We start from the raw sequence: 25,186 nt of genomic DNA, 5'->3' as shown, positions 1-25,186 counted from the left end.
TCTGAGTAATATAAGATGACACTCAAAAAGAAATGGAAAGAGTAAAAAATTTTGGGTAATAAAAGAGGGCTGACGTACAGAAAACGAAAAGAACTACAAAGTTACATGAATGTTTCTAGGAATGCTAGCCCCATAAATGTCATAAAAAAGGAGGCTAGAGACCTCACTAGGAGGTGTATCCATAACATGAATGTTAAAATAGTATATAGAAAAATTAAGATTAGGTACCCAATCAGCACTCGTGTTTCCTTCTCGCCATGTATGATTGAAATGCACCAGCCAATTCAACTTTAAGAGCTCATGTATACGGCGCACCAAGGTGGACGAATTGCCATTGATATTAATTTTCCCTGTGATCATGTCAACCATAGTTTTTGAGTCACTTTCCACTTGAAGATGGTGGAAACCATGTCTCTAAGCAAACTGCATTCCCAAGTACATTTCCCACATTTCAGCCCAAAGCGCGTCACAATTTTCGATTTTGCGAGTGTACCCTTTAAGCCATCTACCATCTGAGTTCCAAAATAGACCACCACAACCGGCTAGACCCAAGGATTCCTTGTATGCTTCATCACAATTAAGCTTAGCCTACCCGTCCTGAGATCTTTACCAACCAATAAAAATAGTATCGTGTTGGTGAGTTTTCACAGGATGGTGGGAGTAGTTATCAATGTCTTCAACCATTTTGGGAATAGCATACATTGGGTCAGTCGGACGACGAAAATCATCCTAAAAAACAGTTTTGTTCCTCCCTCCACATCCATATGTGCCTGCAAACCACTAAAATAGTTGTTCTCCAGTTTTTATTCTGAATACCATGCAGCTGATGATTGATATTCTCGAAGATCCAATCCTGCAGTTAAATGAAAAAAAATTAGAGATTTGATTTGAAGGGACTAACCTTATCCAAGTTTGTGTTGCTATAGGGCAATCCCGCAAAACATGAATAGTGGTTTCATTGTTTTTATCACATCCAGAGCATGTGGTAGATATTCCGACACCCTATTTGCTCCTACGATAATTAGCGAGAAGTCACTCATGAGCCGCCATCCACATAAAAGTTTGAATTCTATGAGGGCCTTTCCAACTCCACAAGGCCTTCCATTCTCCCTCGATAGACTGAGCTCTATTGTTTAGAGATTCATAGGCACTTTGAATTGTGAATTTCCTAGTGTTGGTTCCTCCCCAAACAGTATTGTCAGGTCCGTCCGTGTAGTTAGGAGCTGGGAGGGCGATGACCTGAAAAGCAAAGGTAGACGGTGTAACACCTTAAACTCTAAAAGCAATAATTTACGCAAATAATTCAATCATATAGAATTTAGATGTTACATTGCCTCTGATTCATTAAGCATGCACAAAATTTTTCTCAAAACATCGCAGCGGAATAATAATAAATCTCTCCATCGAATAACAATAATCATCACACCAGTCAACCATAATAAAATAAGTCACCAAGTAACCATGTCATCATACAACTCATAGTACTACATAGTCTCAAAAATCCCCAACAGATATATAATAATAAAACATCTAGATCGACCCCTAGGAAATACGACATCAAAACGGTAAACGAGGTAGCTCCGACCAAAGCTATCCTCCAAGCATACTCAATAAGAAAAGCGACTAATCATGTACGTCGTCTACCCATCCATATGAATAAGGTAAGCAGTCAACCAAACGACCACTGGGGGTTAGTTCGTAATTCACAATTAAATATAATCATATGAAAGTAAACAAACATGATTAAATTCATACAATCTATAGCTACAACACCATCATAAATAACAAATTATCTTAACAAAATAATTATTCCCACTTAAAACGCTCAAAATAATTATCTTAACAAAAGACTAATTTACCCTTGCTCATCAAATGATCAAAATACGGTTGGGTCTAAAATGACTAAAATACCCTTCTTAAGCCAAAATCCACTAATCCCGAATAAAATACACACAGAGGCAATTAAGCACATACAAGCACATATAAACATACATAATAATTAAATAAAAATAATTCTAGCGAAAAACGGGCTGTTACAGACAGTAACTTAGAAGTAATAAAATTATAATCCCAATCTCCTGAAGGGGTTACCACATCCTTAACAGAAAAGGTTGTGTCAATATTTGTCTGATTAGTGATGGACATAAGAGAGGTGCCACTTGGGGTCCATTTATCCAGCCAAAAATTGATGTTGTTCCCGTCGCCCAACTGCCACATAATATTATGCTGAAAATTTTCTCATATGTCTGATAATGCATTCCAAAAGAGAATCATATGGTTGAGAATTCATAGTAATCCTAAGGTCATTGTTCCTTCCATACTAATTATAGAGGACCTTAGACCAAAGATCATATGGATTGTTGATCAAATTCAGATGGTTAATATTATTTAGTAATTATTTCAATATATTTTGATACAAAAGATAAGTACTGTGATTCTTGTGAACGCAACCAAAAAGGTTTTTCAACAATTATTAATGTGATTTTTATCGTATTTTGTTTTCTTCAAAGTTTTGATATTTGTGGTTCACCTTGTCTTATATTCCAAAAGTGCTTTCAGAAAGAATTGAGAAATTCCCTAAACTAATTTTAAGGCAAAACAAAAAAAACATATTTGCGACGGAAAATCTAAAAGCCGCAAATTTTTGTCATGCAGAATAGCGCCAGCCTTCACTGCGATGCTAATCAAATTCGCAAAAATTTAACAGCGGGGATATTCTCTCAGAAATTTGCAACAATTTTTTTACCTCAGAAAATTGTGACAGATATTTGTTGCACCAATTATTTGTGATGAATATTGTGTTTCAAATATCCATATTAAGAGAGATTTAGCATCGGAGTTTTGATGTTTGTGACTAAATGTAAACCTTCCGAAATAGTGACCGATTTGATTTTTCCTCGCTAACTTTTTCTGACCCCCAATATTACGACGGATATTGTCTGCGTCGCAAAATCTGTCAGAAAAACATTTGCGACGGAATGTAGCCTATTTGGGAACGGATTCCAATCGTCGCTAAAACCAAATTTTCTAGTAGTTTTATGTGCTACTTGATATAAATGTGATATATGTTATGATAAAATGCTTTTATGTAGATATGACCAATCTCATTTTCACCATTATTGAGGATATGACTAAACATGAGTGAGAATATATTTAAAAGACAACTAATTTTTGTCGTCCTAAATGTTTGTTCAAAAAATAAGAGTTTTCTACTAGATAGATAGGGGGATGAAAACACGTATAATTATGAATTTTTTATTTTAGAAAAACTAAAACAAGTATAAAATAAATGTGGGTATGATTTTATTTTAGAACTGAATGTAGAAAATTTGGTAATGACAATCAACAATTTGAAAGTAATAGTAGATAAGTATGGTATTCATAATTTATAGGTCAAGGTTCTTCACTGTTTTGAGTTTCAAAGATATATACTATGATAAAGTGGAGAAAAATCTATATTATTCCAAAAATAAAGAATATCACATAATACATTATTTTTTAAAGAATATTGAAGAATACATATTTCATTCGATTTTCAATGATAAATTATTTTTTGGAGATAAGAACCAAATCACAATGAGATTATCGATCATGCGAAAAGTAAACTAATATTTTGCTTATGATTTGTTTAGCTTCCATAGGTTTCCTCCGCTGAAGGTAAATCATATTGAAAACACCGTTGGATGCTAAATATAGGCACATCTCTCGGTCTAGAGTCGGAAATTGATTTCCAGGTTGTAGGAGACTAGCCCATTGTACTATATCCAACCACTTTTTGTAAAATGATGTATGAAGTGTGATGAGATAAAACCGCAAGTGTACGGTCTTACCGATGTAGTATAAAAGAGTATCGTTCCGACAGAGAGTAGTTCAATTTAATTAACCTTTAGAGATGATTAGAAGAGAGAAGAGAATTGTAAGTTGGGGGTTTTTAAACGGTTAAAAAGCAATATAATAAAAGAGCCTTGGGATCGTTGGTTTCATCTAAATAACAAGTCCTTCTCAAACCAAAACCATAAGCTTATAATGTTATGTTAGACCTAATTTCTCAAGACAGTTTCTCTTAAGTTCCTCTAGCAACCAAGTCTATTTCGCTGACTTGATTACTATTGGATTTTGGTTCCTCTAACAACCAAGCCTATTTCGCTGACTTGATTGTTATTAGTTCCCTTGAAGATCGAAACTATATGTCTCAAAGATTGCAAAGCCTATTTCGCTGACTTTGCAATCCTTGTCTGAATTCACTTGTTCGAATATCAAAGCTCCACTTTCGTTTTATGAATTGATATTTGGAATAATGGACGAACAATTATCAAACCCTCCACTTTCGTTTCCACAGTTTGATAATGGTTAATCCATGTTAAGACGGTGAATTCAGATAAGAAATTAGGGTTACATAAGATTAAGGCTTAGGGCTTGGTTTGATTAGGATTATGTCATTTAGACTTATCCAACAATCCCAAGACAAGAAGAAGTCTACTCACTCATGTTCATCGTAGACATGGGGGAGAAGAGAGAAAGCATGAAAGTAAAAGACAGGAAAATAAAGGAAAGGAAAAGAACTTTATTTAGAAAAGCAATTGTCACTTATTGTATTCCAAGTAAAGATGAATATTTGTGATGGCTAGCTACTCTATTTATAGTACACAATTGACTTAAAATCTAAGCAAGTATATTCCAAGAATATTCCTCGGTAGATTGTGCGCCAAAATAGAATAGCTTGGAGTCCAAGCAAAAGCAGCAAAAGGTCTTCTGGAGGGTGGCACAGCCGTGCCAAGGCTAGCACGGGCCGTGCCAGGCTTCTGACTTGTGGGAGATATATTTTGTTTCCCAATCTTCGTATTTTCGTGTCCAATTTGCTCCAAATCCCTTTCTTTTGCTCCAAGACTCAATCCATCCAATATTCTTCCCTGAAATATAATAAATTGCAATTTAAAGTAAACTATCCTAAAAAGGAAATAATACTAATATAAAATTATATAAAATCTAAATAAAACTAAACTAAAAAGCATATTAAAATAGCATATAAATGACTCATCAAACTCCCCCATACTTGAATCTTTGCTTGTCCTCAAGCAAAAGGCATAAACATAGTAGCATCAACAGTTAAATCAAATGACAATTAAATTAAAGTACATGTCTCCTCAAGGGCTTAAATCCAAAATGTACACTAATTACAAACTCAAGTATTTCTTGAAATCTTTATTCTACCCAACGATCAAGTTTCAAGTGAGTGTGTGTGTGAAGTCCAACCCTTTTCTTGCTCCTGTATAAGATAGGCATTATGAGGAAACATGGTCTAATCCTAGCACTAAACTAACCAAGGAAGATTCCTTCCACAATTCATATAAGAGAGATGGGAGTATTTGAGAATCTTTGTTCTTTGCCATATGCACATTTTAAGTTCTTTATTTAAGGAACAACATTTTCACGTAGGAGGTCGGAGGGCCTACCCCTTCCCCAATCTAGATTCAATGGTATCCCTTAAAACATCGTCTTTACGTAGGAAGTCGGAGGGCCTACCTCCTTCCCCAATCTAGTTTCAACGATGCTTTTTAAAGTTTTTTCTCAAGATAACAATCACCTTCACGTAGGAAGTCGGAGGGCCTACCTCCTTCCCCAATCTAGATTCAGTGATGAGATCTTGGAATTTATTTGGCTTTTTGGATTTTTATGAACTCCCTTATACTCGCTTATACTACTGGCGCTTTGAGAATCTTTAAAGGTTAATGCACCACTAAGATTAGAACGCGTTTCCTTAAAATACCTATTCATACATTTACTCAAGGGAAGCAACTTTGTGTTTTTCTCATTTTATTCACTTTAAAACAAGATGTGGTTATATCAAGAAGACTTAAAACACAAGAGTTTGCTTTCATGTACAAGAATCAAAAAAATAAGAGGAGACAATGAAAATTTGTGTGTCATGATTTTTTTTCAATAAAAATTAGCTGCTTAACTATGCCTTTTACAATAAAACAAAACAAAAGAATAAAGTTCAAGGGAGTTTGGAAACACTACGACTAAAGACACTTTATTAGGCTCCCCCCAAACTTGGGAGAAGCATTGTCCTCAATGATTCAAGATAAAAGAAAAATAAAAGAGAAGGAGAGGTAGAAGAAGAAGAAGAAGAAGAAAGAGAAAGAAGGGAAGAGTGGAAGAGGAAAGCTCACATTTTTATCATTGAGGTCCATATGGAGGACCTTGGAGGTGAAAGTGGTGCATCATGTTCCGAAGCATTTGGTTATTTTCTTCGGATATGCGGTTGCCCCTTTGGACATCGTGTCTTATGCTCATGAGTTCAACACCTTGCCTTTGTTGCTCGGTGCTTATTCTTTCGACCTCGGTAGTCATCCATGCTCATCTTGCATCTTCATTTGTTTCACCTTCATTAGGGTCATGGTGTTCCTCATCATGGTGCAGTTGTGCACCTTCCTCTTCTTGATGCAAGTGTGCACCCTCTGTTTCTTCATTATGCTGTTCTATGTGCACATGTGGGTCATCATCAACATACAACAAATTTGCTTCCACCTCGGTGTTAGTTCGAGATGGGTTAGGCAATAAAATCAAGATGGGCACATTGAGTTGGAGTGTATAGACAAAGGGGACTCGAGTTTTTATGAAATTCATAGAGATGAGAGTTTCTATGTTTAGTCTATTGTTACCCTCGATCTTGTTTATCCCTAGGTCTTCACTCACACCGAATCGCCCAGCTATGTATGTTATGATACCACCAACTACTATTTCTCCCCTACTATCGGACCTATTTCCTATAAGGGAAAGGTAGTCAAGCAAGTAAAAACAAGTGTTAATGGGTTGGTTGTGCAGCATAGCCCAAAGCATGAAGAGTTCATCATTCCTAGTGTTCCCTAGTTCTTTCCGTCCCCTAATGGTGCAAGCCATAACCCTTTGAAGGTACCTAAGTACGGGGTTGTGAATGTTGCTAGCTTTGTTGGCATGTGTGTTAAATTGGTCAAGACCGGTGATTTGCTCCCAAAAGGCGGCGGGTTGATAGTCAACCGGTTTTAAATTTTGATCCCAAGAGTCGTGGATGAACCCCGCATTTGCGAAGCCCATCTCATCACAGAAGTGCTGAAGAGACATCTCGTAATCAATATTCAAAAGCCGGAAAGAAACTCTATGGTTAGGGTTATCAAAGTTCAACCTATCTTTCGTAAAAACAATAGAACTTAAAAATTCATAGGTGAAATTCTCATACCCTCGCATAGGTCTCAACATATCAACCCATCCTAACCTTTCTAGCAGATTAAACACATTATCTTTAATACCTAGCTTATTCATGTCATGGTTATCAGGGTACCTGCAAGGTTGTAGAGGTTTAGAGATTAGAAGTTTGTACCTATCCCTTTGCTTGTTGTCCCGGAAGATGATGCCATGATTTTTGGCTTGTGCTTTCTTCTTTGGGGGAGGTCCTCCGGATGAGCTTGCAACTTCCTTTCCACTTCTCTTTGAAGTCATTGCCTTAACCTTGCCTTTGGTGTGGTGGTTTGGGTAAGGGTTGTTTTGGTGGAAAAGGTTGGATTAGTGTTGTGGTGAAGGTTTAGGTGAGTTTTTGGGGTTGGGTTAGGGAGGTTGGTGAAGAATTTATGGTTTTTGGGTTAGGTTAGGGAGGGTTACGAATTTGGGTGATGTTGGTTGGGGTGGATGAAAGTTGTTTTGGAATGGTGGGTTATGATTGGAATGGTGTTAGTGACTGATTGGGTGGAGAAATTTTGTGAATGGGTGTGGTTTGGTGGTGGTTGTGAAGGTTTGTAGTTGTATGGTTATGGAGGTTTGAGAGAAGGTGGAAGGTAGAGAGAAGTTTGTGTTGGAGAGTGAGGGAAGAAGAAGTCCAAAAGGTAAGGTTATACTTACCTGTGATCGGGCACGGCCGTGCCAACACTCTGGACTTTGGCCTTTTGTTTGGTGCATGAGAGTCTGGCACGGCCGTGCCAGTGTGAGCACGGGCCGTGCCAAGGTTCTGGAGGGCGAGGCTTCAAAATTTTCTGTTTTCTTGAATTTTTCTCGGACAATAACCTACAAAATAATTAAAAGAAACAAAAACAAAAACAAAAGCAGTTAAATGCGTGGGTTGCCTCCCACGAAGCGCTCGTTTATTGTCATTAGCTTGACGTTAAGAAAGTGTCCTTAGAAAGGATCAAAGATGTCATATTGTGTAGTTGACGCTAGGAAGCGTTCTTTCACATTATGTACTTCAATCATGTTACAAGAATAAAGAGCGGGACCTTTCATAACATTTTCCAGCTCGAACCCAATCATTGCATCACTTGCTTGAAAAACTATCCTACCACTCTGAACATCTATTATAGCACCTGCAGTAGCTAGGAAGGGTCGTCCTAAGATTATTGGGACATCATGGTCCTCTTCTATGTCGACCACTACAAAATCAGTCGGGATATATATCCCTTCTATTTTGACGGGTATGTCCTCAATGTAGCCAGCTAGAGGGATAGTAGAACGATCTGCTATTTTTAAGATCATCTCGGTCGGTTTAAGCTCTCCTATTCCCATCCTTTTGAAGAGGGATAAAGGCAACAAACTTACACTAGCCCCTAAGTCACACAAGGCCTTGTCAACGGTTTCTTTTCCTATCACACAAGGGATGGCAAAACTACCTGGATCTCTAAGCTTTTGGGGTTGCTTCTTGACGATTGCACTACTTTCCCTAGTTAAAGCTATCGTTTCCTTGTGATCTATAGCCTTTTTCTTTGAAAAAATTTCCCTTAAAAATTTGGCGTATAGAGGCATACGAGATAAAGCTTCAGCAAAGGGGATCTTAATGCAAATCCTTTTAAGTATGTTTAGGAAATTAGCAAATTGGGCCTCCAAGTTAAGCTTAGTGAGCCTTAATGGATTAAGGGTATTGTTCTTATCAAGCGGTGTTTTTATCGCATTCTTCTCACCTAGAAGCTTAACACTCTCTCCCTTGACACTTTTGGCTTTGGTAATGGTCTCTTCTAACTTATTGCCCCCAAGAGAAATGGCATTGACATGGGCTTTGGTGTTTGTTTCAGTTTGACCAGGAAAGACTCCTGGTGTTTGAGAAGAGATGGCCACTTGTTGGGCCACTTGGGAGATTTGGGTCTCAAGCATTTTGGTGTGTGTGGCGATGGAATCAACCTTGGTATTGAGCTTGGAGAGAGAGTCGTTCAGAGATCCTGTTTGGTTTTTTAACTCCTGAAGTTGTTTATTTTGATTCATCATGCAATTTTCCAACAGTATTTCCAAACTAGATTTCTGAGCTACTCTCTGGTTGTTTGTATAGCCAGGTGGTGCTGTTTGCCCATAGGAACCTTGAGGATTTTTGTAAAAATTTTGATTTGGCCTCATTCCTTGGTTGTATTGAGCGTAATTCAGTTGCTCAATATTGGCAGCACTACCTAACTGACAATCAACACCTGTATGACCAGTTATACCACAGACTTCACAGGTAGGGGATGCAGGGGAAGGTTGGGCAGCATTAACATTAAGTTTTTCAATTTTTTGTGTTAATGCCTCAACCTTAGCAGCAAGGTGGTTATATTCAGAGACTTCGTATATACCTGCCTCTTTCTTAGAGGGAGTAGGAGTGGTGACGGCTCTTTCGTTGGTCCATTGATAGTGATTTTGAGCCATGTCCTCAATCAAAGCATAAGCCTCCGTCTGCATCAACAGACATTTTAGTGGTATATGACAAGCCATTATAAAACGTGTGGACTATAAGCCACTTCTCTAGGCCATGGTGGGGACAAAGTCTAAGCATTTCCTTGAAACGCTCCCACGCCTCATAGAGAGACTCCCCATCTTTTTGATTGAAACGCGTAATTTGGTCTCTAAGCTTAGCTGTTTTAGATGGGGGGAAAAATCGGGCGAGGAATGCTCGCCTCATATCGTCCCATGAAGTAATGGAACCGACTTCTAGGGAATGGAACCAAGCGCTAGCTCTATCCCTTAAGGAAAAGGGAAAGAGATGAAGTCTTACGGCTTCTTGGTTCTCTTTTATGGTGCCACTGAGTCTAAGGAAGGAAGAAATATGGAGATTTGGATCCTCAGTGGGTGATCCAGAAAACTGGTTTTGCTGCACTAAATTGAGTAGTGCAGGCTTGATTTCGAAGTTATTACCCGCAACCGTTGGGTACACGATAATAGCTTGTGGCTCTTCCGTTGAAGGAGTAGTATACTCTTTGAGAGTACGTTCAGCCATAGCGGTATTATTTTGTGCCTCTCTCTTTTTCTTATGCAAAAATCTTTCGATCTCAGGAATAAATTCTCCGAGACTTTTACTTCTTCGCATAAGAAACCGAGAACCCAAGAAGTTAGTGGTAAAACAAAAGAAAGAAAAGTAGATGAGAAGAGGAAGAGAAAAGAGAAGAGAGTTCTAATCACAAAGAAAGATTTAATTAAATTAGTTTACTCCCCGGCAGCGGCGCCAAAAACTTGATGAGATAAAACCGCAAGTGTACGGTCTTACCGAAGTAGTATAAAAGAGTATCGTTCCGACAGGGAGTAGTTCAATTTAATTAACCTTTAGAGATGATTAGAAGAGAGAAGAGAATTGTAAGTTGGGGGTTTTTAAACTGTTAAAAAGCAATATAATAAAAGAGCCTTGGGATCGTTGGTTTCATCTAAATAACAAGTCCTTCTCAAACCAAAATCATAAGCTTATAATGTTATGTTAGACCTAATTTCTCAAGACAGTTTCTCTTAAGTTCCTCTAGAAACCAAGTCTATTTCGCTGACTTGATTACTATTGGATTTTGGTTCCTCTAACAACCAAGCCTATTTCGCTGACTTGATTGTTATTAGTTCCCTTGAAGATCGAAACTATATGTCTCAAAGATTGCAAAACCTATTTCGCTGACTTTGTAATCCTTGTCTGAATTCACTTGTTCGAATATCAAAGCTCCACTTTCGTTTTATGAATTGATATTTGGAATAATGGACGAACAATTATCAAACCCTCCACTTTCGTTTCCACAGTTTGATAATGGTTAATCCATGTTAAGACGGTGAATTCAGATAAGAAATTAGGGTTACATAAGATTAAGGCTTAGGGCTTGGTTTGATTAGGATTATGTCATTTAGACTTATCCAACAATCCCAAGACAAGAAGAAGTCTACTCACTCATGTTCATCGTAGACATGGGGGAGAAGAGAGAAAGCATGAAAGTAAAAGACAGGAAAATAAAGGAAAGGAAAAGAACTTTATTTAGAAAAGCAATTGTCACTTATTGTATTCCAAGTAAAGACGAATATTTGTGATGGCTAGCTACTCTATTTATAGTACACAATTGACTTAAAATCTAAGCAAGTATATTCCAAGAATATTCCTCGGTAGATTGTGCGCCAAAATAGAATAGCTTGGAGTCCAAGCAAAAGCAGCAAAAGGTCTTCTGGAGGGTGGCACGGCCGTGCCAGGCTTCTGACTTGTGGGAGATATATTTTGTTTCCCAATCTTCGTATTTTCGTGTCCAATTTGCTCCAAATCCCTTTCTTTTGCTCCAAGACTCAATCCATCCAATATTCTTCCCTGAAATATAATAAATTGCAATTTAAAGTAAACTATCCTAAAAAGGAAATAATACTAATATAAAATTATATAAATTCTAAATAAAACTAAACTAAAAAGCATATTAAAATAGCATATAAATGACTCATCAAAGAAAAAAAAATCACTATTACATTTATCCAAAAATAATATTCATTTAGTCATATGTTTAATTGAGCTTAGTTTTTATGGTTAAAGAAGACATTCATGTACTTAAAATTGATATAACATACGATGGTGGTATGTGTAATAGATTCAACCAAATAGGGAACAACTTTTCTTATTTTTGTAAACTTTTTAGATGAGATATACTGCAGAACATCATTCCCACCAATCTCTCCCACTATAAACAATGATTTTTTGAAGTAGCTAGTGCATTTTGTCACACATCATAACAAAAATTGTGTTATTTCATGAGGAAGATTTATATATTTAAAACAAACAAAATATGTAGGGAGTTATAATGAAACCTTTTTTGCTTTTACACATGAATGACTTTAGTTTCTTAAACCACTCAAATTGTACACTCAATGAATGATCTGTTTGTGGTTCTATGATTCCACGACGAGCGAAATAAATCTTTTCAAGTGCACTAGCACCTGAAAATGCAAAATTTACTCCTTTCTTCATGTCTACTTGGCTATTGTTGACATTCATATATGCCGGCAAAAATGGTAATCCGTATGCCTCAGCTACAATTAAAATGAGTACAATCTTGTAAATTTTTCAATCCTAAATATATTGACATTAAGATTTAATAATTTTGAACGATTCTAACAAACTATATTAACTAGAGCATGTTATACCACTTTCTAGCATTTTCATTTTTTTTTTTTTTTACTTTCATGTTAGAAAATCTTATTGAACAAAAGAAGAGTGATATTACCTATAAAATCTATGATCAATCGTCCATTCGATAAACGTCCAGATGGATGTTTGAAGTAAGTTGAGCCATAAGGACTATTGTCAGGCATAGTTTTGTTACTGAATGCAGCATCATTTCCGGTGTCACTTATAGAATCACCAAAATTAAAGATGGCTTCGTAAGGTAAAGAATTTGCATATGTCTCATCCCGAACAAAAATCTCATTGCCATTAGAAATTGAAACAACATTTTCTAAAAAACCATATGTGAAGGTGATGACAAAGATAATGAATATCATCACCATGTTATGAAAAGATACAAAAGGATTTATATTAGAGTATGCTTGAAAAATGGGATTAATCAGCTTTATATATTGTCATGTCAATCCTTGTCCTCTTATATAACAATCTTTCTAATTTGTTAACCTATAAATTGCTTTACTATTTTTATTCTTGTAAAACTGTGATGTTCGATATTTAGCTGATATTGCTCAACATATACACATCAATTAACACATTTTGTTATACTACACGTTATTTGTTGTCAATATTTTGGTTACTTTTAATCTTAGTTTTTCCAACTAAACTCTCCATAACAAGATTTCGTAAACTAAAATTAGAGGTTAGAATGAAAAAAGAAATAGTCATAGTTATATTAATTATTTTTTATGTTTTTTTCACCAAGGAATCAAACCCATAATATTCGTGTGAAACTCATTAACTATTTGAGTCAAATCGCTTGATTTGTTTTATTATTATTATTATTATTATTATTATTATTATTATTATTATTATTATTATTACTTTTCGCTCCCATATGTGTGTGTTATATTCCTTATGTTGATTTTTTTGGGTTAAATATGTTTTTGGTCCCTATAAATATGTCAACTTTTCGTTTTAGTCCCTCTAAAATTTTCCTTCAACTTTTAGTCCCTATAAAATTTCCAATCTTCATTTTTGGCCCCTCTTTTAAAGTAAACTCATGTGTAGAATTCATATTTTTAAATAAATTTTCCAGAAAACATATTTAAAAAATTTAGAGGGACTAAAACATATTTAACCGAAAAAATAAATATAAGGAATATAACACACACATATGGGGTGAAAAGTAGTAGTAATAATAATAATAATAATAATAATAATAATAATAATAATAATAATAATAATAATAATAATAATAATAATAATAATAATAATAATAATAAACAAACCAAAAACATAAAGTTGAAGGAAAATTTTAGAGGTACTAAAACGAAAAGTTTACATATTTATAGGGACCAAAAACATAATTACCCCTTATTTTTTAGTGTCGTTTGAGTATATTTTGTTGTTTCTATTTAACTATCATTTTGATAGTTTATTGGTAGAATTTGTCATTAATACTTTTTATCAAATACTCCTACTTACTCCTTTTCAATAAAATTACAAATATTTCTCTTTTTATATGAAGTTTTTTTTTAAACAAACTTTGTTCATTTTGTCATGTAAAAATTTAAACGTTCATGAAACTAAATTTGATTCCATGTAATAGTTGTTAAGATCAAGTTTATTGGAAAAAGAGATAGTTTGTGCACAAAAAAATAAAAATTTATTGCTGAGTACAATAAAAAATAAAAAACTCAAAAAATTCACTTCATTAATCGGAGAGTAATATAAGATGGCCCTTAAAAAAATGGAAAGAGTAATTTTTTTACCTGTATAAAAAAAAAATATCTTTGTCATGTAAGAATCTCCTATTTTTAATCTGCATAGCATCTGACTTTGTAAAAATGATGATTTGACACATTAAGTAGGTATGTTTTCATGATGTGGCATCTGAGTCAACATTGTTTTACAAAATAAACAAAAAATTAATAATTATTAAAAAAAACTCCAAATCATATGTAATAATGAAGAAAAAAATTGTCACCTTTCTTTTTCCTCCATGACAACAAACCCAACAAATTTAATAAACCTCCTTCAACTCACACCCCACACAACAAACCAACACTAACACACACATGATAGGTTAGATTTCTAACTAGGGCTTCTTTAGTTGTTTTGCTAAGCTTTTAAAGCTATTTTACTACTTTTTGTCTGGTAGTTTTCACATGTAGGAAGGATCATGGAACCAAGTGGAGGAATCTATCCAAAAGTGAATCTATCCAAAAGTTGTTCTTTTCAAGCATTAGAAGAATATGGATAATGAAGTGAAGGTGACTAAAGCCAAGACCATAAGAACTAAGCGAATTTCAAGTGAGAAAGATTGTTAAGATTTTCAGACACAATTCTCTAAGAGTGTGTTTGGATGGGGAAATGTTTTGACGGAATTCAACTACTTTAAGTTGAATTCTATTATTTGAATTCAACTCAAAGTAGTTGAATTCCCTCAAAACATTTCCCCATCCAAACACACTCTAAGTGAATTTTAAGACAGTTTAAAAAGTGATTTACACAGCTAACAATTACTTCAAGGTGAAGAAAGTTGATTTTTCTAAGCAAGCAAGAAATTTGTTAAGGGTGTGTTTGGATTGAGGGTTGAAGAGGAGAAGGGAGGGGAGGGTTTAACTTTCATTTTTAAATTACGGACTATATAACATGTTTTTCTAAAATAAATTAAGTGTGATTGAAGTATTATATATGATCATTTATCATATTAATATGTTAACTCTTCAAAAAACATTTCTTAGTGTTCGTAATATAAAAATGAAAAGTAAACCCTCCCCTCCCTTCCCCTCCTAAATCTCCATCTAAATACACCCTAAGTGAATTTCTACTAACTTTCATAACAACGACCAACAACTGCCATTTTTAAGTATTCCATTCAGGAAGATAGTTGATTTTTCTAAGCCAAACGACGGCCATTTTTAAGCATTTCATTCACAATTATCAAACTAGAGAGAGAAAGAGAGCAAATTATAATGAGATTACAATGGAGCAAGTCTTCGAGTTTGAACCCAAGATCTCTAACTCCTTATCCCTTAGCTCAGATCAGTTGAACCACTCAACTCCTCGTAAGCTACAATGAGTGGCTAAATCTTTCTTTTGTTGGAGTTAGATGTAATTAACTAACTTTGATGTATTTCTTTTGATCATGACATTATATATAATCTAGTTATTCATGAATATCGGTGTTTATCCTTTAAACTTTAGATTGAAATTGGAAAATGATTTTTAGATTTGGATCTAGGATAATCACATGTTAAATATGCGAAATTCTAGGGATATACTTAGGTTTAACAGTTACATGTACCATCTGATAGATAATGTTATCGTATTGTATTAAGTGATTGATGAATCAACATTTAAACAATACGATAAATCTCTCGTCGTTATTTAAGAATAAATAATGTATGATGAGCAACAAATGAAAATATTTACTGTAACTAGAATATGTAGAACTGATCTCGAGGATATGTAAGAAAGTAGTTAACGAATTCTAATCTAAAAAATGTATTTATTTGTTGTTTCTATCAACTGTTACGTTTATGAACAAATCATAACTCTTGCACCCTTTAACTTAAGATTATATTGATTGTGGATAAGATAACAAAAAAAAAATACTTATTGTTTAATGCTTGCAATCAATAAGCAAGACTATTACATAATTGGTATTTTAATATATTAATTTACATTATTTATATTTTGCCATTGCTCTCTCTTATAATGACTCATGCCTATATATCACCAAAGCATCTAAGAAATGAACCAAACCATCATTTTAAGAAATACAATTTTCTCTCTTAAAATTCTAATTCTCTCGACACACATTTTCGATCTTGCACTGAATTCTATTCTAATTTGCTAGAATTTCTGCATAGAAAACTCGATTTTTCAAGCTCATCCTCAAGATTCAAATTTCTGTCTCAACTACACAATATAAATTTTTCTTACTTTCTTCAATTTCCTTCTGCAAATGGGACAACTGCAAGTTTCTTCAGCAATTCTACACACAGAAATAATAGGCGTTAAACTCTACATTAATGTACATAACTTTCGCAGATTTTACATGCATGTGTGTACTAAAGTTAAAGCAATACTCTCATTTATGCACATATATTTTTCAATAAAAAAAGCTATGAAATGTGTTTTGGTAGGGGTGGGCATGGCTCGGTTCGGGATGAAAACTGAACCGAATCGAACTAAACTGTTTGATAAATTTAAAAATAACTGAATCGTACTGTTTGCATTTTAAACTGAACTAAATTGTTCCAAATTGAACCAAACTGAACTATTATTATTGGTGCTATTGAAAAAATATATATAAAAAAAACAGCGAAATCGAATTTTAGAAGGTAAAACCGAACTGTTCTGAATCGAACCGAACTATTTCGAACCAAACTGAAATGTTTTGAACCGAACCGAACTGTTTCAATTCAGTTTCGGAACTGTCAGTAATGGTTCAGTTTTTTTTGTTTAGTTCTGTTCAGTTCAGTAGTTCGGTTTGATTTTTTGGGTTATTAACCCACCCCTATGTTTTAGGCCACATGTTGGAACCACTTGGTGTAAAAAAATTATTGGAGTGTATATAAGTCTTTTATAATTGATATCTTTTAGGCCACCTTGAAATAAATTAAAGAAATTTAAAAAATGTGTTTTACCTTGTTCCACAAGCATAGCATGTTGCAAAATGGCCACATGGAAGAAAAAAGCAATCTCTCGAGGCATCAAAGCAAATAACACATAAACATTGAAGATTACTTGTTTCCCCTTCAATTATTGACTTTCCTTCATCAGAATTTTCACTGGAGAATGAATTATAAGATGAACACCAGCTTGAATTATCACTATCTTTTCTAGACAATAATGGAGCTCGTTCTGAAATCACTTCCACTTGTTCGAATCTTGCATTTTCTTCATTGTTGGTTAGGAACGTTTTGTAGAATTTTATGGAGGATAAGATTTGCACAATTAACACACCTGTTTTATTGCATAATGTACATTTCAAATATGTTAGTATTCACTAATTTGGTTAAGTATATTTATAAATTAAATTATCTTCAAAAAGCAAAAAATCTGTGTTACCTAATCCTGCAAAATATATGATCCATCTTGGTTCATAAGAAACATTTACATCAAACCATTCATTTTTTGAAGCACCCTGAAAGATAGACTAGTTATATAAAGCATATGCTAGCATTTAGAATTAGTAAATAAAAGAAAAACTTTATGGACACTAAAAATAAACAAAACAAAAATATATTGGATTACATATATATAGCTCAATTTACCTCAATAGGACCAGGAGTTGTTAATAGTGCTATGTTTGCAGAAAGAGCAGGGTTTAATCTACATAAACCATTATCCAGAGAACATTTTTTATAAGACCCAGTTGTATTGTAGAGAAGTGCATTTACAATGAATTTCAACTCTACCTGGTTATACAATAACATTGAAAAATAATAATAATCATTAATATTAGTATAGAGTACTATAACATAATTTATATCACAACTCTTTACTATTGATGTACAACTCCTAAAACAAAAATATTGATGCGTAACTAGTTAAAAAAAGTTCTTACAATAAGCTTATACATCTTAATTTACTATTACTTCATAATGAAAATAGATTGTGCATTGCATGTTGTAGTGTAATACTATGAAACACGAACACCAGACACGACACGGACACTAACACGCCAACACGGATAATAATTTGAGAAAATGATATAATTCAGTGTAGTTATAGGTGTTGTGTCAGTGTTGGACACCGACACGTGTTCGACACCGAGACACACCTAATCCGAAGAGTGTCAGTGCTTCGTTAATACCATATGATGTTGAATCAAGAGTATTAATATTTATGTGAGTGGAGTGTTGATTGTTTTCATACATCACCTTTACATTTTGAGGTTTCATATTGCCAATAGCCACATAGTAAGTAGATGAATATGATATTTTCTGTGAGATACTTCCACTTCCTGTAAGTAAAATAAATATAAATGATAACATCAAAAAACAAAGTTTAGCATGAGAGACATAACACTATTTTATAAGTAACTTTACCATATATATTATTCCAATACAATGTTGCATTAGGGAATAATGGATCCTCTTTCCACTTAATTAGGCTTTCTCTACCTGCGTTTATGTAAAGATTAGCAAGAAAAATGTGTACACATGCAATAAATGTAAGAATACATGAAAGGTTTCTCAGAAATTTCTGAGATTATGGCCCTGCATCAAGGTTCTTGATGTCTTGCGACTGGATTGCGATCGTAATCAGTTGCATTTGACCATAAATTTTTGCAACAAGAATGTTTCATGGACACCTATTTTTTCATACACCTGCGCCACTTGATTAATCAGGTGCAAAAATATTGTTAATTCAATTAAGAATATGGTTAATTCAATCCACGTTAAAAATTGTCGTTAATTCATGCAGTTAAATTAACCAGAATTTTGACTGTGAATTGAATTAACCATCTACTAAACTGAATTAGCTGTATGTTTTAGGTGATTAACCAAGTGTTTTGGGGGTGTACAAAATGTAGGTGTCCGTGTATCATTATTGTTTTTACAATGTCAAGGATCACAAGGCCTTTCAACTGTGAAACAAGTATGCAGAGATTATAGAATGAACATACATTTTTTGAGAGAAGAATGAACATAAATTGTGATGTAAAATATAAAATAAAAAAGTGTACCTTTGGCAATTACAAGGAATAAGGGTGCAACTAAGGACTTAACATTGTAAAAAACATTTAATTGGGAACCTTTATTCAAGTAGAATATCCATTCCTGCAAAACCAGATGAAATGCATTTATAAGAATATATAAACCTCTAAATCCAAAATTCATATAAAAAAATCAACAAACAATAAAATAAAATAAATACTACAAAAGTAAAACATGCCTCTTGAGATTTTGCTGGTATATTTGCATCATACATTTCAGTCCAATTTATTTTAACATCTAGTGGAGGAGGAAGATCAAATCCATAAAGCATTAAACCAGGTTTTGGCTTATTATTTTGTTCCACCTGTTAATTAGTCATAAAAGATTAGTACATAAAAATAACAACACCATAAACATCTAAATTGGTAAGAAATACCATAAGAAAATGTTCAAATATTAATTAAATACCTTGATAGATTGTATTAAGACTGAGTTGATTTCTATCAAGCTTGAGGAGTAAGGTCCCAATTGTAAATTAACAGATCCATGGACACCAACAACCAGAGTTACAGATGCTGTTAGTATAGAATATTGGAGAATTAATAAAAAATTCATTAACATGTTTAATAAAATTTTATTTCATTATACAAGAATATGAAGTTATGAGAAGAGTAAAAACTCATCAATCAATGGAAACATGCTCATTCTAAAACAAGAAGAGATGAAAAATGTGGAAAGGAGATGAAAAATGCTTGAAACTTGAAAGTTACTTTTCTTACATTTCCAAAGAAGAGATTCTAAAACATTCAAAAGTCTTAGAACAATTATAAGGACAACATGGAATCCATTTGACGACAATTTCCCACAATATAAGGACAACATTTTCAAAAACACTAAAAACAATGTATCAAGATTTTTGTCCTAATTTTATAAATAGATAGGGACCAAGAATTGATAAAAAAAAAAAAAATTTATAGAGATTAAGATGAACTAAATTATATTTTATAGTAACTAAAAATATATTTTTATAATTTTCAAAAACTTTCATGATGTATTTTAAAAAAAATTCATGAATTCTTCTCTTAAGAAAATATGAAATAAATTGAACAGTCGGATTGAACCCTTCCGATTAGTCAATCCTTAAGTTGGATATTGAATTAAAAAAAAAAAAACCAGAGAAATAAACCGACTCCAAAGTTTTAACGAAGAAAGTAACAAAGTTTAGTATGTACAAACCAATGAGCCAAAACACCACTAGCACAACAATGCAAGACCAAATATCATCCAACATGAAATTCATAAATGAATTTGTGATTGAAATGTTGACCCTATAAGGATTGGTGTTGAGTTGTTCTTGTTGGTTCTCATTTGAATCTTCATGTTTAGCTTCCTCAGATGCTTGAGATTTGTGGCATGATTCTTCTTCCATTGATTATTGATTATAAAATAAAATCACACTCTCAAATTGATCCAAAGAAGGATAGTACTTATATGTACACTATTATCTGAATCTCTCTTCTTGTAAGCAACATGAAAACATGATGCTATACATGGTTGTAAAAATAATTTCTATCAAGATTATAAAAGATAATATAATGTTTAGTCAAAAAGAAAAAGAAAAGGCTAGTTTTAAAGTTAGGTAAACTATATCATATATGGTATAGTACTTATGGTCATGGTCTACTCATATGACTGGGGGTTGGGACCGTAAGTAAACCGTTAGACATAAATTCTATGGATTTGTTTATATGTACATTTATAGCTTTATATAAAAATATGTTTTTTTTTAATAAATAAAAATATGTTTTTTTTAATAAATAAAAATATGTTTAAATTATCTTTATTTACGGTCCTCTCATTTCTTTTTTAGTTGATGTTTTAATGTTGTTTACATTTTTATATTATTTTTTATTATAAGTACCATTTGGCTCCTATGAAAATTGGCATTGATAATTAATAATCATATTTTAAATGAGTAAAAAAGAGAATCACATTTTTAATTATTTGTTCAAAAAAAATCACATTTTTAATTAATTAACATTAATAACTTTTTATTTCCATTCTGAAGTATATTTTTCATTTTGTTTTTGAAGTTATCCATAATCTAGAGTTAGTTGTCTTTTTTTATTTTTTTTGTTGAGAGGTGGGGTTAGTTTTCTTTGGAATCGAATCAATATATTGAGACGATAAGTATTAATCTGCATCTTTTCAATATAAGATTAAACTTAGTATAATTAAAGCAAAAACAATCGATTTTAAATAGATGGTTTATAATATGCAAATTTGCAGATAGGTGATTGCATTTGCATGCCATCTCTCACATCTACTACGTACACACATCACATTGACAAGTGTTGCAAGACATGTACATGAATTTAATAGTCTTAATTTTATTTTATTTTTCCTAAGTAGCCACCGTTCATATCTAGAGAGTGAGAGTGTTTGTTATGGATCTCTTTCGTGTACATGATACGATAGAAACATGATATTATATAGAGTTAGATAAACATAGGATGAAATAGTAAGATGATAGACATTTATTCCGTTATATGTTTGATGCAAACATAATAAAAAAATAATTCCATTATTTTGTATTATTATGTGTTTGATATACACTCTAAAAATAGATATTCATAATGTATCATAAGTAATTCATCGATGACAAATTATATGCAAAAGAAGTTTTTTCTAATCGCTTTTAGACAAACCCAACCTGAAAGTTAAGGATGAACAACCATGGGAGATATTGTTAGTGCTTGTTTTTATCAAGTGAATACGAACATGTGTTTCGATTAAGATCAAATGATTTATAATTTTATATAAGAAAAAAAAAACGTAATAGGAATTTGGGTTTTGGATGAATAAGAACGATAACATTATTTGTTCAGATGAAGAAAAGGTGGCTCGAGGGGAGAGAGGTGGCGGCCATAGAAGAGAGGAAGCAAGGTGGAAGTTTTTTTTTTTTTTTTTTTTGAATCAGCAAATTTAATTAAACAACCTAATCCCTGTTCAAGACGAACAGAGATCGGTGAAACTAAGAATACAAACAAAAGGCGCAGTATATAGACGGAACACCCGAAAATAAACACCCTAAAAACACACATGAGGACCACACCCACCAAATAACATGTCACCACATAAAACATACTCCATCACGAAACCACCACTGAAAAACGATATCCAACCATCCATCATCACTACTCACCCCCAAATAAAAACACCCCTAAAAAATAACCCCCACTTCCTGAGCACCAAAACTGAGCCACGTCCGAAAAGCTCATAACCGAAAGATCATTCAACTTTCACCACCTCTCGACCTCCGATCCACCAAAAGAAACCATAAAAAGCCTAAAACCAAAAACTTAAGCCAAAGAACCAACTCCCGATCTCGAATCAAAAGTGATAGGCCCGTCAGACTTTAGGACCAAATCAGAAGGGCACCCTTCACTCCCGGTACACCAGAGAAACACCAAATCACGCCAAACAGAATTGCAGCTAGACACCGACTCCCGTTCTCGAAGCAAAAGTAACCGGCCCATCGGAAACCAACACACAAAAAAGAATGACAAACGACATGATATACAGTGGTGCAAACAACAAACAGGTCAAAAGGAAAAGGCACAACTCAACGGGACTCGCTTCCTCCAAACACCCTAAACACCTTAACAACCTTAAAAATCACGAACAAGAGCTAGTGACGACGAACAAGGACCCGAGTAACAAAGGCAACCTCCCAAATGAATCACCACCCACAAAACACCCGCCTCCTCACCTAAACAAAACCAACCACCCCTTTATATAGCTCCCATCCACAAACAAGCAAAATCCAAAGCACCACGGCCACCAGCATGAACAAACACAACCACCACGGTCCTTACGATGACAAACGATCCGGGAGTCCGTTGAAGGATGATTAATCATGAATGGAAGAGATATCGCCACACCTGCAGCCGTAGGAATCGAATCACACTTGTCGGCACCACCAACACCATCACGACACCACCACACAAAACAGAAAAACAGTAGCGAAACCGGACCACCACCCACCACCACCACCATGTCTCCACCACCACCACCTCATAAGAGACCTCCAAACGAATCCCGTGATAGATCCACCACCACAGCAGGCCTCACACCATCCGTACACCATCAAAAGCACAACAACCACCCCTTATGGTGCCAACACCAATAGCCGCTCATTGTAAACTCACGATGACCCCATGAAAGACTAAAGGTTTGAATGGCAGAAACCAAGAAAATCTATGATTGAGGGAAAACACACCACCTAAGAAATACAAGGAGAACAACCCACACTAACCCAAAGTCTACAAAGAAGGTCTCTAAAACAACAACTAGGCCATGGAAATTGCAGCAGCAACATTAAAAGAGTAAAGAAAAAACAAACCCCAAGATCAAAAGAAAAGAGACTGTGAACAACACCAACAAATACTCACAACAACAACTCCACAAGATTAGGGACCAAACAAGAGCAAAGTCACCCAATATATAAGAACCACCATGTGAACATTGTCAGCAACTAGTACCAAAATACGAAGATCTGAAAAAATGACCACTGAGCAACCGCCGCCGGCAAATTTGCATAGTACACCGGTGATGCGGAGAATCTTTGGAAGAATCTCGTCACACCACCACACATCTAGATCTACATGGTGGATGGTGGTTTTTGGATTTGAGGGGAAAAGATAATACGGTTGTGAGTGGAAGTAAGAGAGAAGGCTGAGAAAAGTGTTTCTAGAGAGAGAAATAATGTTTTTTTAATTGCCTTATTTGTTGATTTTGCATGTGAAAAAAGGTTAAGGTGGAAGTTTGGTTGGGGTCATAGAGATGAATGCAAATAAAGAAAGATTTTGCCAGCGATCGATTTGAAAAATGATATCATGATACTCACCAAAAATTAAAGATAAGAATACGAATTACAATAAAGAAAGAATAGGATACAATTAATAATATGTTTAATTTATCTAATCATATTGATGCACCAAATAACATAATTTAAGTAGGATATAATACTTTTATTATATTTTGTTTTGCTATCTTACATATCAAACAGACTTAAATCTTATAAATCACATGTGTGGTATAAATATTTCTTTTTTTTAGGGAATGTGTGGTATAAATAAATTGATTAGTCCATTTTAACCGATTTAATTTTTTTTTCTTAAAAAAAATTAAATCGGTCAAAATGGACTAACACTATAGGTTGACCTGTCAAATTCAAAATGTGCAAAAAATAATTTTCCCACTTTTTATACTTTTTACGTGCCTTTCAAAATCATTTTTCTACCATCGTTCAAATTATATAATCAATTGTATATTTTGACTTTTTCTAATTATAGAATCCAAAACATGCATAATCTTGAACCCAAAACAACATGTCATTACATCACATTATACTCCTTCAAAAAATAATATCACATCATACCTGAACAACAACATAACTCAACCAAACCAATTTCAACAACATAATTCAATATAAATTCAACAACTTAATTAAACACAAACTTCATCTGGTTTCATCCATGCACACCCTAATTTTTCATATGTTTTGAGTCGAATCATCAAACTTCTCTAAAATCAATTTTACCCCTTCCAAAAGTTAAATCAACCATCCTTTAAATTAAAAAAAATAAAAATTAGATAACTCTTCAGTTCTCAAGGGAAAGAGGCTATGATAATTCGAAGTTCGCCTATGAGGTAAGAATAATCTGACGTAGAATTGTTCCACTTAAGAATCGAACTTGATTCTTCCGAACGATTCGTTTACTATTCTGGTATCTATTATTAAAAAAACTTTACTTTTTATATTTATTTAATAAATGATGTATTTAACTATATTATAATTAGATACATCATTTATTGAATGAATCTAAAAATTGAATTTTCTCTTCCTAATTCGGACAAGATAGAGTATTCGATAACTCAAATGGCCCAGAGGATCTAAGAAGGAATTTCACTCTTCTCCCTTTCAAAATTGCTCATTCTTATCCAAAACATCCAAAATTAATCTCAACGCAAGTTTACTTCCGCTCGGTATCCAACCTGAGTTAACTTGTACTGAACTTAAGCGATGGTTAACTTCTGCTTGGTGCAATTTGATTTTGATTTTGATTGAATGATTGAAAGAATGAGGGGGGTGAATGAATGTAGTGGTCAG

General features: G+C 33.8%; 1 protein-coding gene and 1 non-coding gene across 2 annotated transcripts; one reads left to right on the top strand and one right to left on the bottom strand.

Moving 5' to 3' along the window:
- The first annotated feature begins 9,734 nt into the window (after positions 1–9,734).
- Positions 9,735–9,841, top strand: LOC120579837 (small nucleolar RNA R71). Its single transcript, XR_005645580.1, has one exon. It is a non-coding gene; the product is annotated as a small nucleolar RNA R71 (small nucleolar RNA).
- A 6,117-nt stretch (positions 9,842–15,958) lies between these two features.
- On the bottom strand, positions 15,959–20,602 carry LOC25490879 (E3 ubiquitin-protein ligase APD2). Its single transcript, XM_039831331.1, has 10 exons — positions 20,248–20,602; positions 19,480–19,586; positions 19,250–19,375; positions 19,041–19,134; positions 18,400–18,474; positions 18,232–18,314; positions 17,623–17,766; positions 17,417–17,492; positions 16,993–17,311; positions 15,959–16,337 (listed from the first exon to the last, which is right to left on the bottom strand). The coding sequence occupies exons 1-10, from the start codon at positions 20,438–20,440 to the stop codon at positions 16,262–16,264; spliced, it is 1,293 nt and encodes a 430-aa protein (XP_039687265.1). The 5' UTR covers positions 20,441–20,602; the 3' UTR covers positions 15,959–16,261.
- Positions 20,603–25,186: the final 4,584 nt, after the last annotated feature.

The sequence above is a fragment of the Medicago truncatula genome, chromosome 3 (genome assembly GCF_003473485.1).
Source record: "Medicago truncatula cultivar Jemalong A17 chromosome 3, MtrunA17r5.0-ANR, whole genome shotgun sequence".
Lineage (NCBI taxonomy): Eukaryota > Viridiplantae > Streptophyta > Magnoliopsida > Fabales > Fabaceae > Medicago > Medicago truncatula.
This window is presented reverse-complemented; position numbering and strand designations above follow the sequence as displayed.

What these genes read in the sequence shown, in the direction of transcription:
- LOC25490879 (XM_039831331.1), bottom strand. Translation starts at nt 20,440, where the DNA reads ATGGAAGAAGAATCATGCCACAAATCTCAAGCATCTGAGGAAGCTAAA. An exon ending in TGAAACCTCAAAATGTAAAG is followed by an intron (nt 17,767 to 18,231) that starts GTGATGTATGAA and finishes TTGTATAACCAG; the next exon opens with GTAGAGTTGAAATTCATTGT. An exon ending in TGCTATGCTTGTGGAACAAG is followed by an intron (nt 16,338 to 16,992) that starts GTAAAACACATT and finishes TTCTGTGTGTAG; the next exon opens with AATTGCTGAAGAAACTTGCA.